This window comes from Schistocerca cancellata, chromosome 9 (assembly GCF_023864275.1).
Source record: "Schistocerca cancellata isolate TAMUIC-IGC-003103 chromosome 9, iqSchCanc2.1, whole genome shotgun sequence".
NCBI classification, from domain to species: Eukaryota; Metazoa; Arthropoda; class Insecta; order Orthoptera; family Acrididae; genus Schistocerca; species Schistocerca cancellata.
In genome coordinates this window covers 307615864-307632810 of record NC_064634.1, presented here as the reverse complement: position 1 = coordinate 307632810, position 16947 = coordinate 307615864, and the positions used below count along the sequence as shown (strand labels likewise).

The following is a 16947-nucleotide window of genomic DNA, read 5'->3' as shown; positions in this document are numbered from 1 at the left end:
AAATCTGTGTGGGCAGAGAGTGTTTTGAACTAAACGTCTTCACGAATACGACTGTCTTAGCACAGCCCCATCATCTTCACCACAGGAACTGGGACTACCGCTGTTTCCATGTGTCCCCGTTGTCAGCCTAATTCCTGACTTAAGGCACTTCGGGGAAATATGGGTCAGAATTAGAGCAATGTTTTCGAAAGCTTAGCGTATTAAAGTACTCGTCCATTTACGCAATATCTTGATTTCTCTTTCAGAAATTTTCGCTACCGCTATGTACTGTGGGTTAATGTTTACTCATGCCATCATTGCCTATGCGTCTGGACTTTTGGAGAAGCTGGTTTCCGTACAACACATGTGCGCCTCCTGTTGCTGGATGTGTTACAACGTTTACACAGAACCAGCAAGCGTTACATGAATATTTCGTGCATCATGATTCTTGAATTCTTCTATTGTTCTCAATGTGTGTGGTACTAAAATGATATTTATTCGTACTGCACTGTCTATGATCTTTCGTAATGGCTTTGATATTAATACAGTCTCGGTCCTTTTTTGCAGCAAAAAGTGAAAACACCATGAAACTACAATCTTCAGCTGGAGGTATGAAGCTATATGATGTCTTGGCGGACGCGGGCATCGATTTTTGTGGGAAATTATTCCAGCTGGAGTCTATTCAGAAACTGATCAACACAAAAGAGAAAAAGTTCGATCTGCTTCTTATTGAATATTTCATGGACGAGTGTCTCCTTGGCTTGGCACACAAATTTAGCGTTCCTGTGGTCGCTTTGTCTTCCTTCGGAGGGTTTCCCTTTACAGGAGATGCAGTTGGTGATCCGTATACACCATCATATGTTCCGGATGTTGTGTACACATATACAGACCACATGACTTTCTGGCAGCGGCTGCACAACTCTCTGTCAGTGGCGTATGCAAGATATGTGTTCAATTATTACTACTGCCCGAAAATTGATGAAATGATGAAGCAGAATTTCAAAGATCATACAATGCCAAGTGTGTCAGCTTTGATAGCTAATGCGTCACTGCTGATCGTCCAAAGCCACGTGAGCTTCGCATACCCTCGACCCCACTTACCCAGCGTGATTGAGACCGGGGGTATGCACATACAGCAACCACAGGCACTACCACAGGTAGGTACAGTGCTTTTAGTAGGATTATTAGTGCCTTATACTAGAATCCTTAACTAATTTTTCTGATATACAGACATGATTTTATTTCAATATACAAGGTCCATAGAAATGTTACAGGCTGACAATTATGAACTACATGAAAAAAAACGTAAATTAGAAACGGCGGCATGCACAGACTTTATTCAACATGTAAATGTCACTACAGATATTCGGATAGGGAAATTCTGCATGACGTCGTGAATGGCTGTTTTCAGCTCAGCAAGGTTTAGGGGTTATTACTGAACACCTTAATACGACCTCACCAAAAAGAGTCGCATGTGATCAGATCCGTAGAATATGGCGGCCAATCGAGGCCGATGCCAGTGGCTTCTGGGTACCCGAGAGCCAGAATGCGGTCCCCAAAGTGCTCCTCCAGGACATCAAACACTCTCCTCCTTCGACGGGGTCGAGCTCCGTCTTGCATGAACCACATCTTGTCGAAATTAGGGTTGATTTGGATAATGGGGATGAAATCACCTTTCAAAACTTTCACTCCGTTCGGTAGTCACTGTGCCATCAAGGAATATCGCACCGATTACTCCGTGACTGGGCACTGCACACCACACAGTCATCCGTTGAGGGTGAAGAGACTTCTCGATCGCGACATGCGGAATCTCAGTCCCTAGAATGCGGCAATTTCACTTATTGACGAACACATCAGAATGAAAGAGGGCTTCATCGCTAAACCAAATAAATTTTGCGCATACTAATTCCCATAACGCCCGCTGCCAACCGTGCAGTTTGAACATCCTAACGCAAACTGTTGAGAAGTTATGACGATTTTAGTTCATTTAGTTCTATAATTGTCAACCTATATATTAATGCGCTGATGGAAGCCAGCCAAGGGAGAAGGCGAGAACATAAAGTAGGAAGAAACATGGAAATGAGGAGAAGAAACTATGCTAACAGAACACTTGAGGACAGCCCATAGTTTACATAAGTATTTCACAAGCTTACATTAATAAAATACTTGTAAGCTATGGGCTGTGCTCGTGTGTTTGTTACCACAGTTTCTTCTCCTCATTTCCCTGCTTCTTCCTACTTTGTATTTCCACCTTCTCCTCTGGTTGGTTTCTGTCTTCCTTCCCCCCACCCCCTAGCTCCCTGTCATTTATTTTTTATTCATCTCTGCCTTGATTTATAAACACAGTGACTTGGTCAATAATTTCGTTTATGAGTTCTCACCTCCCTTCTCTCTCTCTTTCCCTATTACTTTTCTTTTCTGTTCATTGTCCTACGCTCATAGTGGATCATTAAAATTACACTTTAAAGAAATGGTTACCCCACCCTTCATCTTCTTTGCTTACGCTGGCTAAAATTAGAATATTTAACTAAGCATTCGGTTTAGTTGAATGTAATTCACAATGAGTTTGACGTTCTCTGTTTCTGTTTGTGTTCTAACTTAATATTACGATCTATTTCACAGTTTTTGCTTTCGACCAAAGACTGTTTCAGCACTTTGTTAGGTTGATGGGTCAATTGTTAACATATGCTGTAATATTTTTATCTTCAATAGGGATTATCTTTGCCTGTTCTCCATGTTTTGCTTGACCTATTTTCGTCTGCTCATTTGTTATTGATTTTTGACGTGAATAAGCCTTGTGCTGACATCTTTTTTAATTTTTAAAATTTTTTTTTATTTTTTTGTCTTGTGGGACTTAACTGCTAAGGTCATCAGTCCCTAACCTTACACACTACTTAACCTAAATTATACTAAGGACAAATACACACACTCATGCCCGAGGGAGGACTCGAACATCCGCCGGGACCGGCATCACAGCGCCTTAAACCGCTCGGCTAATCCCGCGCAGCTGCTGACAGTTGCTTTGTACTGTTATTATACCGCTGACAATTTTGAAGAGTTGTGACTAGATTTTACATTGGTCCCAAAGCTATTGACCATCAATGGGCACATGCAGTTTTTGGACCCCTTGACGATTTTCAGAGGCTGTATCCTGAAGTACATGGACTACTCTGACAACCACCAATTACCAATATCTATGTACTGTGCTTGTCATCTGGAACAAAAACAAAATTTCAATGATGTACTCTCTATGTGTGTTTCTGTGCGGGCAAAGAGTAGAAGCACATTAATATTTTAATTTCGCACTTTGTATTACGCGGCTTTTCGATTACCGTGTGAACCGTGATTTTACTTTCAAAATCTTTTCTTAAAGAATTTACTTTATTTACCAGCGATTCATGAAGAACATTAACACATTTAATCACACTAAGTGAGCGTGGAAGTAGTTGCCAGGAAGTAACTGATGGAAAATGAAATTACTTTAAACAAATGTGAATTTTATTCCTGAAAGCTTTTCAAAAACAGTATTAAAATTATAAGCAGAAAAACACCCTCGAAATATCAAGTTACAATTTTATTTAGAGGCAGAAAGAACAATATTAACAGTATGAGTCTTCAGGCTGAGAAGCTTGCCTGCTCCCTTTCAACACGGCTGTAGTCATGACCGCTCACAACAACCTCTGAGAGAGTACACTGGTGCAAATCTGCAACACACCAGATTACTTTAAACTAAAAAAATTTTAACAACTCACACAAACATGTAAATTATGCACCCCATAAGAGGGAAGAGTGGAAGGGTGGCAACCTTATAACCTAAAATGACTGTTTAAATAAAACTCATAAAATGCAGACTTACATAAAATGTACAACATGTTCTACATTACACATATACCACCTCGCAAGACGATAGGCCAGATAAAAACATATTTCAAGAATTCGGCCTATAAGCAATAAATTCGTTAACACCGAATCCGACAAACATGACAGAGGCAGCTATTAACGTACGGCAGACTGACTGACAGACAGACAGACACTAGCTGCCTAACAAATGCGGACGAGAGACAAACGAGCAAACTGGGGACGAGAGAGCGACCAAGAAAACAAGTAGAATTTAACAAGTAACTGAAGCAACATATCTCCAATCACTTAACTTCTAATAAACTGCGATGTCTGGCGAAGACCTGGCGCAACACCCCCAACGCTCTCCCGAACCGTCCGCTGCCAGCCGCTTCAACGGACGCAGGAAGGCGCGCCGATCTCCCGTCTCACGGCGTCGCAGCTCGCACGGGCCAGACCAATGTCGTGGGTTGACTCCTGTTGCTCTCGCGTCGGCCGTGAAGCCAATACCCCTCGCTATACGGCGCGACCCACTGGACTGCGTGGCGACCTCACATGCGCCGACGCTCAAGACGGACAAGTCATCTTGTGTCCCAGTGCGCGACCCACCAACCGATCGATCCAACTGCCAATGCCCACTGCCTGAACAAACTCGAGCAAACTAGCGGCCTAACCCATACCGACACTCCGGACGACAGGCAGACACTGACTGTCCCACACTGACCCGGATGACCAACTGACCACACTCGCCGAGACTGACAGACTGACCTCTGGCTGACTAACTGCCTCCGACTCACTGACCCCCTGACGAGCTCATAGCGCCCCTTAAATGCTCGTGAACAAGCAACCTTTCCCCTTTCACACCAGAGGGAGACACCAAAGCTGCGATTGCCACAGCGGCGCCACCGCCAGAAACGGAAGGCGACTGCTTTACACTACGCACTGCGGTGCGCTCTTCAAAACAGCAAATTTTACCACGGCTCACTGTGCTGCTGTGAAACAATACTACACTAACATTCAGATCGACAAACATTCAGACATGATTTTCAAGTATACACACTTTGGATAACACAGCACTTGCCAATACGAGTAAAGCCTTGACATACGCGAACTTCGCACAACGAAACATAGAGTAGTGCAGTAACTATCATATTCACAGACTTTAAGTAACGTCATTTACGAGTTATTAAATTAACTGTGTAGCCATACCTGTTCAGAAACATCGGCCTTTTATTTTGTCGTGACGCACCTATTATCTTTTCCTTTGTGTGCTGTAGGACCTGAAGAAGCTAATGGACAACGCAAACGACGGCGTCATTTTCTTCAGCATGGGATCTTTTGTAAGGAGTAGTGATTTTCCCCAGGAGAGTGTTCAAGCTTTACTAACTGCTTTCTCTAAACTGAAACAACTGGTCCTGTGGAAATGGGAGACGGACGCTATGCCTGGGAAGCCAGAAAATGTGCATCTTGGCAAATGGTTTCCACAGTCTGACTTGCTAGGTAAGTTCCACTACGGTTTCTCTCAAAGTGCATTATCACATGCCGAAATACAGAGTGTCTCAAAAAAGAATGGCCTGACTTAAAAACTCCATATTGATCAAAATATACTACACTCCTGGAAATTGAAATAAGAACACCGTGAATTCATTGTCCCAGGAAGGGGAAACTTTATTGACACATTCCTGGGGTCAGATACATCACATGATCACACTGACAGAACCACAGGCACATAGACACAGGCAACAGAGCATGCACAATGTCGGCACTAGTACAGTGTATATCCACCTTTCGCAGCAATGCAGGCTGCTATTCTCCCATGGAGACGATCGTAGAGATGCTGGATGTAGTCCTGTGGAACGGTTTGCCATGCCATTTCCACCTGGCGCCTCAGTTGGACCAGCGTTCGTGCTGGACGTGCAGACCGCGTGAGACGACGCTTCATCCAGTCCCAAACATGCTCAATGGGGGACAGATCCGGAGATCTTGCTGGCCAGGGTAGTTGACTTACACCTTCTAGAGCACGTTGGGTGGCACGGGATACATGCGGACGTGCATTGTCCTGTTGGAACAGCAAGTTCCCTTGCCGGTCTAGGAATGGTAGAACGATGGGTTCGATGACAGTTTGGATGTACCGTGCACTATTCAGTGTCCCCTCGACGATCACCAGTGGTGTATGGCCAGTGTAGGAGATCGCTCCCCACACCATGATGCCGGGTGTTGGCCCTGTGTGCCTCGGTCGTATGCAGTCCTGATTGTGGCGCTCACCTGCACGGCGCCAAACACGCATACGACCATCATTGGCACCAAGGCAGAAGCGACTCTCATCGCTGAAGACGACACGTCTCCATTCGTCCCTCCATTCACGCCTGTCGCGACACCACTGGAGGCGGGCTGCACGATGTTGGGGCGTGAGCGAAAGACGGGCTAACGGTGTGCGGGACCGTAGCCCAGCTTCATGGAGACGGTTGCGAATGGTCCTCGCCGATACCCCAGGAGCAACAGTGTCCCTAATTTGCTGGGAAGTGGCGGTGCGGTCCCCTACGGCACTGCGTAGGATCCTACGGTCTTGGCGTGCATCCGTGCGTCACTGCGGTCCGGTCCCAGGTCGACGGGCACGTGCACCTTCCGCCGACCACTGGCGACAACATCGATGTACTGTGGAGACCTCACGCCCCACGTGTTGAGCAATTCGGCGGTACGTCCACCCGGCCTCCCGCATGCCCACTATACGCCCTCGCTCGAAGTCCGTCAATTGCACATACGGTTCACGTCCACGCTGTCGCGGCATGCTACCAGTGTTAAAGACTGCGATGGAGCTCCGTATGCCACGGCAAACTGGCTGACACTGACGGCGGCGGTGCACAAATGCTGCGCAGCTAGCGCCATTCGACGGCCAACACCGCGGTTCCTGGTGTGTCCGCTGTGCCGTGCGTGTGATCATTGCTTGTACAGCCCTCTCGCAGTGTCCGGAGCAAGTATGGTGGGTCTGACACACCGGTGTCAATGTGTTCTTTTTTCCATTTCCAGGAGTGTATAAACATCCGGTACATCCAAAATACAAAATCATAAAATTTTTAATGTGGTGTTGTTGTTGTTGTGGTCTTCAGTTCTGAGACTGGTTTGATGCAGCTCTCCATGCTACTCTATCCTGTGCAAGCTTCTTCTTCTCCCAGTACTTACTGCAACCTACATCCTTCTGAACCTCCTTAGTGTATTCATCTCGTGGTCTCCCTCTACGATTTTTACCCTCCACGCTGCCCTCCAATGATAAATTTGTGATCCCTTGATGACTCAGAACATGTCCTACCAACCGGTCCCTTCTTCTTGTCAAGTTGTGCCACAAACTCCTCACCAATTCTATTCAATACCTCCTCATTAGTTATGTGGTCTACCCATCTAATCTTCAGCATTCTTCTGTAGCACCACATTTCGAAAGCTTCTATTCTCTTCTTGTCCAAACTGTTTATCGTCCATGTTTCACTTCCATACATGGCTACACTCGATACAAATACTTTCAGAAACGACTTCCTGACACATCTATACTCGATGTTAACAAATTTCTCTTCTTCAGAAACGCTTTCCTTGCCATTGTCAGTCTACATTTTATATATTCTCTACTTCGACTATCATCAATTATTTTGTCCCCAAATAGCAAAACTCCTCTACTACTTCATGTGTCTCATTTCCTTATCTAATTCCCTCAGCATCACCCTACTCAATTCGAATACATTCCCTTATCCTCGTTTTGCTATTGTTGATGATCATCTTATATCTTCCTTTCAAGACACTGTCCATTCCGTTCAACTGCTGTTCCAAGTCCTTTGCTGTCTCTGACAGAATTACAATGTCATCGGCAAACCTCAAAGTTTTTATTTCTTCTCCATGAATTTTAATACCTAGACCGAATTTTTCTTTTGTTTCCTTTACTGCTTGCTCAATATACAGATTGAACAACATCGGGGAGAGGCTACAACCCTGTCTCACTCCCTTCCCAACCACTGCTTCCCTTTCATGTCCCTCGACTCTTATAACTGCCATCTGGTTTCTGTACAAATTGTAAATAGCCTTTCGCTACCTGTATTTTGCCCCTGCCACTTTTAGAATTTGAAAGAGAGTATTCCAGTCAACATTGTCAAAAGCTTTCTCTAAGTCTACAAATAATTTTAAATATGCTATTACAAATGTTCTATGTGTCCACCAGGAGCAGCACGAACAACTACTAGACGATAGCTGAGTTCGTCATAAACTTTACACAATGTATCTGCGTTTACAGAAGTTATGGCACCTGTTACTCACTTCTTCTATGTCACGAGGTAAAGGGGAGATGAACACACTTTCTTTCACAAATTTCCACAAGAAAAAATCTCTTGGTGTCACGTCTGGCGATGTTGGACGTCAAGAATGCAGGGCCGTGTCTCGGGTTACCGTGCCCCCTACCCAGCGTTGAGCTATCTTCAGCAGCATGGAGCTCCACCACAATGGAAAAACAACGTACATCAGTTTCTCAGTGACATTCTGCTGCTGGTGGAGACATAGAGCATTTGAATTAGCATAGTTAAAACTTCAAGATTTTTCTGAGCCTTTTGAAATTCATCACATGTTGGTTGTAGGTTTTTGTCAATATATATGGAGTTTTAAAATAAGGTAATTCTGTTTGATACACCGTGTATGTTATTATAATAACTGCGTCTTTGTCGCTGTCCAATACTGGAGTAACACTACGGTGCTGTTAGTGTATTTCCCGGCGGAGGTTCGAGTCCTCCCTTGGGGATGGATGTGTGTATTTATCCTTAGGTTAATTTAGGTTAATTAGTGTGTAAGCTTTGGGACTGATGACCTAGCAGTTAAGTCGCATAAGATTTCACACACATTTGAACATTTTTTTTGTTAGTGTATTGATACCTCGAGGAAAAAAAGCGGAATATCCTTCAGCCGAATGTTTCAAGAGTATGATCTAATATTGCTTTGTCGACTCGCCACAAAAATTACTCTCCATGAAACCATTTCCTTGTAATGAAAACTAGAACAAAGTTTCCCTTTGCCAGCAATCAGTGGATGAAACTCTCCTTGAGCAGGTTTCTTTGGATTCATACCAACTGTGTATCATGTAATAAAATTGAAAATGTCTTGAGAATAAGGAAAGATGACCAAAACATAACATGCGATAGTTATTTCACTCACAGGCATATTGCATGCACTTCTCTCTCACCGTACGGTAAATTACGATATGAAGACGGTGATCACAGTCAATACGAGAAATAAAGTTTCTTCGAATCTAGAATACATTACTGAATATCACGTGTAGACACGTAACAGGAAACAAAGAGGGTAAGAGACAGACAGAGAGAGAGAGACATAGAGAGAGAGTTTAGGTTGGGCAAATATACGATTGCAGCAAAAGGCAATTAACACAGTAGCTAACTTGTTCCACCTCCTAATGCTACACTTGCAGATTTGCGTTAGAATGAATGGACGAACTTCGATTCTTGAGCGACCGTGAAAAAAACTAATAACCTGAACTACAATTAACGTATATTAGTAATTCCAGTTTAGTCTAACTTACCACTTCAGCTTTCACTGACAGTATATTTACCTGTTTTACTAATTCACATGTCTATACTAGTGGCATTACTAAATACGTACTACTCGTCACTATAGAGAGCATGTTTTGAAAGGCAAACACTTGAACATAACTATTTATCGTGTATTTTTAACAGTGGCATGAGTGTTTGACACAGTAATTCTATTTCAGCTCACAAAAACATGAAGCTCTTCGTCTCCCACGGAGGACTGCAGAGCAGTTTGGAAGCGACCGCTCGAGGTGTTCCCTTGATCGGCATACCAGTCGGAGCCGAGCAAGGTTATAATGTCCAAAGAATTGTTCACTACGGTTACGGCGTCAAACTAGATCTGCAGAACATAACTATCCAGTCTGTGGAATGGGCTGTTCATGAAGTTTTAAATAACCCAATGTGAGTTATTCTCCATCTTTTTGTGTCTCGTAAACAGTTTAGCATAATTTTCAAGTAACCTTTTGGGACTCAAAGCTCCCTTAGGAGTTATTTATAGCGAACGAAATGGAAATATGTACCATCTCAAAGCAGTTACCCTGATTCAAAATAATTTTGATATATCGTTTGTTCTTCAGTTTCAGCTGCACATATCCATTACAGTATCACTAATTTCGATCTGCCTGGACTATCTGCAGTTCCATATGCTAACGCTAGCAACTCGTAGTGTCTGTATCGGGACTAGACGTCAGTTGTGTGTTTATGATACAGACACAGCAGGTTGCTCAAGCAGCTACATAGATCTGAATATGATCCAGGGAGATCTAATCTAGTCATACTACGAAGTAAATGTGCAACTGGCACTGAAAAATTAACGACATATTAAAATAATTTTTAATATTAATAGAGTTGCTGTTCTCTAGTGACAAACATGTTGGATGTAGTATCCTGATTCTGCTTCTTCCATGGTTTTCCTAAATCTCTTCAGATAATTGCTGACATGGTTCCTTCAAAGTCATTGTCAATTTTGCACCTCTTTCTTATCCAAGGGCAAGTGCACCATCTACAATGAACTTACAGTTGCATTCTTTTGTTATTTGTTTCGCTTGTCTACTTCACTCAAATCGCCCCTTTCGTTGATGTGAATCATTTGGTCATAGTTTCAATACTCTCCACCACATCATCTGCATCGCTGTTCTTCCTGCGATTTCCCTATAGCAGCTGTAGTTGGCACATCTGGAATTTGTCTTTAAGTTCAGTAAGAGGATAACAGCCGATTGTTCAGACATATAGTGTGAGAGAAACCTCTTGTTTCGTGTACTGTAAACATCGTACCTTGTTATGCGCGAGACAATAGACCAGCAGCAAAGAACCTGTCTAATGTAACAAAAGCTGAAACTTCATGGCAGATTAAAACTGTGTGCCCGACCGAGACTCGAACTCGGGACCTTTGCCTTTCGCGGGCAAGTGCTCTACCATCTGAGCTACCGAAGCACGACTCACGCCCGGTGCTCACAGCTTTACTTCTGCCAGTACCTCGTCTCCTACCTTCCAAACTTTACAGAAGCTCTCCTGCGAACCTTGCAGAACTAGCACTCCTGAAAGAAAGGATATTGCGGAGACATGGCTTAGCCACAGCCTGGGGGATGTTTCCAGAATGAGATTTTCAATCTGCAGCGGAGTGTGCGCTGATATGAAACTTCCTGGCAGATTAAAACTGTGTGCCCGACCGAGACTCGAACTCGGGACCTTTGCCTTTCGCGGGCAAGTGCTCTACCATCTGAGCTACCGAAGCACGACTCACGCCCGGTGCTCACAGCTTTACTTCTGCCAGTACCTCGTCTCCTACCTTCCAAACTTTACAGAAGCTCCCCCAGGCTGTGGCTAAGCCATGTCTCGGCAATATCCTTTCTTTCAGGAGTGCTAGTTCTGCAAGGTTCGCACGAGAGCTTCTGTAAAGTTTGGAAGGTAGGAGACGAGGTACTGGCAGAAGTAAAGCTGTGAGCACCGGGCGTGAGTCGTGCTTCGGTAGCTCAGATGGTAGAGCACTTGCCCGCGAAAGGCAAAGGTCCCGAGTTCGAGTCTCGGTCGGGCACACAGTTTTAATCTGCCAGGAAGTTTCATATCAGCGCACACTCCGCTGCAGAGTGAAAATCTCATTCTGGTAACAAAAGCTGTTTAATTTTCTAGGGTCCCAAGACCTCTAGCTTCCTGAAGACTTCTTAAGTAATAGAACGCAGTATGTTGCCCCCGACGGTAAATGTTCTTCAGAAACAATGCTATTGTCGTGAGTGTCCCTGGAAGTATGATAGAACAGCTATTATTTTCTACATATATATCGATCTAGCTGACTGGCTGGGCAGCAATGTGTGGTTGTTTGCTGTGATGCTCTGGTGTATGGGAAGGTGTCTTCGTTGATTGACTGTAGGAGAATGCAAGATAATTTAGAGAAAATTTCTGGTTGTTATGGCGAACGGCAGCTAGCTCTTAATGTAGAAAAATGTAAGTTAATGCAGGTGAGGAGGAGAAACAAACCCGCAATGTTTGAATAATATAGCATTAGCAGAGTGCTGCTTGCCGCAGTCACGTCGGTCAGATATCTAGGCGTAACTTTTCAAAGCGATATGAAATGGAATGAGTATGTAATTGTAGGAGGGAAGGCGAATGGTCGACATTGATTCACTGAGACAAGTATAGGAAAGAGTGGTTCACCAGTAAATGAGACCGCGTGTAGGATAATAGTGCGACCCATTCTTGAGTACAGCTCGAGTGTCTGGGATCCCCATCAGGTCGGATTAAAATAAGACGCCAAAGCAATTCAGAGGCGAGGTGCTAGGTTTGGTACCCGAGGGTTCGAACAATGCGCGAGTACTACGGAGATGCTTAGGGAACTCAAATGGGAATCCCTGGAGGGGAGGCAACGTTTATTTCAATGAAAACTATTTAGATAATTTAGAGAATCGGCAGTTATAACTGATTGCAGAATAATTCTACTGCCGCCATAGTACGATTCACGAAAGGACCACAAAGATGAGATGTTGTTGTTGTGGTCTTCTGTTCTGAGACTGGTTTGATGCAGCTCTCCATGCTACTCTATCCTGTGCAAGCTTCTTCATCTCCCAGTATCTACTGCAACCTACATCCTTCTGAATCTGCTTAGTGTATTCATCTCTTGGTCTCCCTCTACGATTTTTACCCTCCACACTGCCCTCCAATGCTAAATTTGTGATCCCTCGATGCCTCAGAACATGTCCTACCAACCGATCCCTTCTTCTAGTCAAGTTGTGCCACAAACTTCTCTTCTCCCCAATCCTATTCAATACCTCCTCATTAGTTACGTGATCTACCCACCTTATCTTCAGCATTCTTCTGTAGCACCACATTTCGAAAGCTTCTATTCTCTTCTTGTCCAAACTAGTTATCGTCCATGTTTCACTTCCATACATGGCTACACTCCATACAAATACTTTCACAAACGACTTCCTGACACTTAAATCTATACTCGATGTTAACAAATTCCTCTTCTTGAGAAACGCTTTCCTTGCCATTGCCAGTCTACATTTTATATCCTCTCTACTTCGACCATCATCGGTTATTTTACTCCCTAAATAGCAAAACTCCTTTACTACTTTAAGTGTCTCATTTCCTAATCTAATTCCCTCAGCATCACCCGACTTAATTTGACTACATTCCATTATTCTCGTTTTGCTTTTGTTGATGTTCATCTTATATCCTTCTTTCAAGACATTGTCCATTCCGTTCAACTGCTCTTCCAAGTCCTTTGCTGTCTCTGACAGAATTACAATGTCATCGGCGAACCTCAAAGTTTTTACTTCTCCATGAATTTTAATACCTACTCCGAATTTTTCTTTTGTTTCTTTCACTGCTTGCTCAATATACAGATTGAATAACATCGGGGAGAGGCTACAACCCTGTCTTACTCCTTTCCCATACGAGAAATTAATGTACATCTGCGTCTACGGGGGATACTCAGCAAATCATATTTAAGTGCCTGGCAGAGGTTTCATCGAACCACCTTCACAATTTTCTATTATTCCAATCTCGTATAGCGCGCGGAAATAATGGACACCTATATCTTTCCTTACGAGTCTGATCTCCCTTATTTTATCGTGGTGATCGTTCCTCCCTATGTAGGTCGGTGTCAACAAAATATTTTCGCATCGGTTATTGGAATTTCGTGAGATTCTGACGCAACTAACAACGCCTTTCTTTTAACGATTCCCAGCCCAAATCCTGTGACACTCTCACCCATATTTCGCGATAATACAAAACGTGCTGCCTTTCTTTGAACTTTTTCGATGTACTCCGTTAGTCCTATCTGGTCAGTATCCCACACCGCGCAGCAATATTCTAAAAGAGGACGGACAAGCGTAGTGTAGGCAGTCTGCTTAGTAGGTCTGTTACATTTTCTAAGTGTCCTGCCAATAAAATACAGTCTTTGGTTAGCCTTCCCCACAACATTTTATATGTGTTCCTTCGAACTGAAGTTGTTCGTAATTGTAATATCTAGGTATTTAGCTGAATTTACGGCTTTTAGATTAGACTGATTTATTGTGTAACTGAAGTTTAACGAGCTCATTTGGATGACCTCACACTTTTCGTTTTTTAGGATCAACTGCCACTTTTCGCACCATTCAGATTTCTTCTCTAAATCGTTTTGCAGTTTGTTTTGATTTTCTGATGACTTTATTAGTCGGTAAACGGCAGCGTCATCTGAAAACAACCGAAGAGGGCTGCTCAGATTGTCTCCCAAACCGCTTGTATAGATAAGGAGCAGCAAGGGGCCTATAACACTACCTTGGGGAACGCCAGAAATCACTTCTGTTTTACTCGATGACTTTCCGTCAATTACTACTAACTGTGACCTCTCCGACAGGAAATCACAAATCCAGTCACATAACTGAGACGATATTCCATAAGCACGCAATTTCATACGAGCCGCTTGTTTGGTACAGCGTCAAAAGGCTTCCGGAAATCCTGAAATACGGAATCGATCTGAAATCCCTTGTCAATAGCACTTCATGTGAATAAAGAGCTAGTAGTGTTTCACAGGAGCGATGTTTTATAAACCCATGTTGACTGTTTGTCAATAGACTGTTTTCTTCGAGGTAATTCATAATGTTCGAACACAATATATGTTCTAAAATCCTGCTGCATATTGACGTTAACTGTATGGGCCTGTAATTTAGTGGATTACTCCTACTACCTTTCTTGAATATTGGTGTAACCTGTGCAACTTTCCAGTCTTTGGGTACGGATATTTCGTCGAGCGAACGATTGTGTATGATTGTTAAGTATGGAGCTAATGCATCAGCATACTCCGAAAGGGACCAGAAGACTTGCTTTTATTAAGTGATTTAAGTTGTTTCACTACTCCGAGGATATTTACTTCTACGTTACTCATGTTGGCAGCTGTTCGCCATTTGAATTCTGGAATATTCGCTTCGTCTTCTTTTGTGAAGGCATTTCGGAAGGCTGTGTTTAGTAACTCTGCTTCGGCAGCACTGTCTACAATAGTATCTCCATTGCTCTCGCGCAGAGAAAGCATTGATTGTGTCTTGCCGCTAACATATTTCACATACGACCAGAATCTCTTAGGGTTTTCTGCCAGGGCACATACGGAGGTGTATAGACAGTCGCTTCACCCTCGCTTTATTTATGAGAGCAACAAGAAAGGAAATGACCAGTAGAGATACAGGGTACCTCCGCCACGCGCTGTACGGTTTCTTGCGGAATGTGTATGTAGATGTCGATGTAGAACTCAGCGGTTATTTTCTGAACAGACATCGGATTTTCCCGATGTGATAACTAAAAATTTATGACTATTCGTAATGCTGCTCTGGGATTTTATATTGCAAGGATTTATTCCGAACTGATACGTATATCTTCCTTACTTTTGAGCTTGTTAGTTTGTAACTGTATTTTCACGATTCGTTTCTTTCGTGTTACTTGTCCCATGGTTTATGTAAGCCTCTTCACATTCAACACATATCGTGATTATCTGTTAACAGTTTTTAGTATTTCGCTTTCATTTATGAAACCCAGGGAACTTGCAGATCTGATGTCACATGTCTCTGTCTGCAGATACCGTGAGAAGGCAGTGCAGCGGTCCCGCCTGTTCTGGGACCGCCCAGAGAGCCCTGTGGAGACGGCCGTCTACTGGACAGAGTATGTGCTGAGGCACCGGGGAGCCCCCCACCTGCGCAGCGCCGCCCTCGACCTCAGCTGGTACCAGTACCTCCTGCTGGACGTCGCTGCCCTGCTGCTGTCTGGAGCGCTCCTGGTGCTTATAGTCGCTGTCGTGGCAGTCAGGACACTCTACAGGCTAATCACCGCAAGAACTTCTGCCCCACACGAACAGAAGAAAAAGAAAACAACGAAGAAGGAGTGAAGGAGAAGTCTTATCCTAGCGGTGCCGCAGCCGAAGAGACGCTACTCTCAGTGTAACAGGATTAATAACTGACAGTGCAAACAACGTGTCCATGACGATTTGCGACTCACGTTACAAAACCTGATGTCAAGTCTCCGAGTGCTTTCACATCTAGGTAACTCCCTGCTGCCCCATCTCATGTGTATCGGTATTAATCGGTCGCTAGGCAAATTCAAAGTACTCTAGTCGTTCACAAGAAATGTGCTGGGAATTCACACACAGAGATCATACTCGTTAGACTCTGAAGTGATGAGTAGTTGGAAAGCTTCATTAACTACAATAATGTTATGGAAATATATTGTACTGAAGTTAATCTGTTTCTTCTTCTGTTGTCCTCAAGATCTGAAGTGGAGACGGTGCATGAGACATACAGGGTGGTTTATCTGTCCCTGTAGATGTCGTTCTATACAACCCACAGTGTTACATATGGCCTTAAAAAAACACCTACCAGATTCTCATATTCTCTCGCTCGCTATGCGCGTGCTATTAGTCCTACAGAAAAAAATGAAATGGACCTTTTTGTAGGCAATTTGATTTAGTTAAATATCGGAATGGGATACGCGTTCACTGGAGACCACGGTTTTTCCAGAAAACGTACAAAAATGATCTTCAAACGCAGCTCACCCCCCTCCCCCCAACACACTCATTCCTCATCAGCTAGAATTAAAGTGTGTTATTCGTGGCACCCCCTCTTACCACTATATAAAATTTTGCGACTACACGAACTGTTCACGAGACCGGGTGAAGTGGCGCAATGATTAGCACATTGGACTCTCATCGGCAGGAAGACGGTTCAACCGCCGGCCGATGTGGCCGAGCGGCTCTAGGCGCTTCAGTCTGGAACCGCGCGACCGCTACGGTCGCAGGTTAGAATCCTGCCTCGGGCATGGATGTGTGTGATGTCCTTAGATTAGTTAGGTTTAAGTAGTTCTAAGTTCTAGGGGACTGATGACCTCAGTGCTCAGTGCTCAGAGCCATTTGACCCATTTTTGAACGGTTCAACCCCGCGTAAGCCTATCCTGATTTAGGTTTTCCGTGATTTCCCTAAATCGCCTCAGGCAAATGATGGGATGGTTCCTTTGAAAGGGGGCGGCCGATTTCCTTCCTCATCCTTCCCAAAGCCGATCAGACTTATGACCTCGCATTTTGGTCTCCTCCCTCCAAATCAAC

General features: G+C 43.9%; 1 protein-coding gene across 2 annotated transcripts in view; it reads left to right on the top strand.

Moving 5' to 3' along the window:
* LOC126100615 (UDP-glycosyltransferase UGT5-like) overlaps positions 1 to 16729 on the top strand; it is a 73859-nt gene extending 57130 nt beyond the window's left edge. For both annotated transcript variants that reach the window (XM_049911241.1, XM_049911242.1), the window contains exons 3-6: positions 547 to 1136; positions 5094 to 5316; positions 9569 to 9788; positions 15432 to 16729. In XM_049911241.1, the coding sequence (XP_049767198.1) occupies positions 547 to 1136; positions 5094 to 5316; positions 9569 to 9788; positions 15432 to 15738 (1340 nt within the window). In that variant the 3' untranslated portion in view covers positions 15739 to 16729. The remainder of the gene's footprint in view (positions 1 to 546; positions 1137 to 5093; positions 5317 to 9568; positions 9789 to 15431) is intronic.
* The last annotated feature ends 218 nt before the right edge of the window (positions 16730 to 16947 follow it).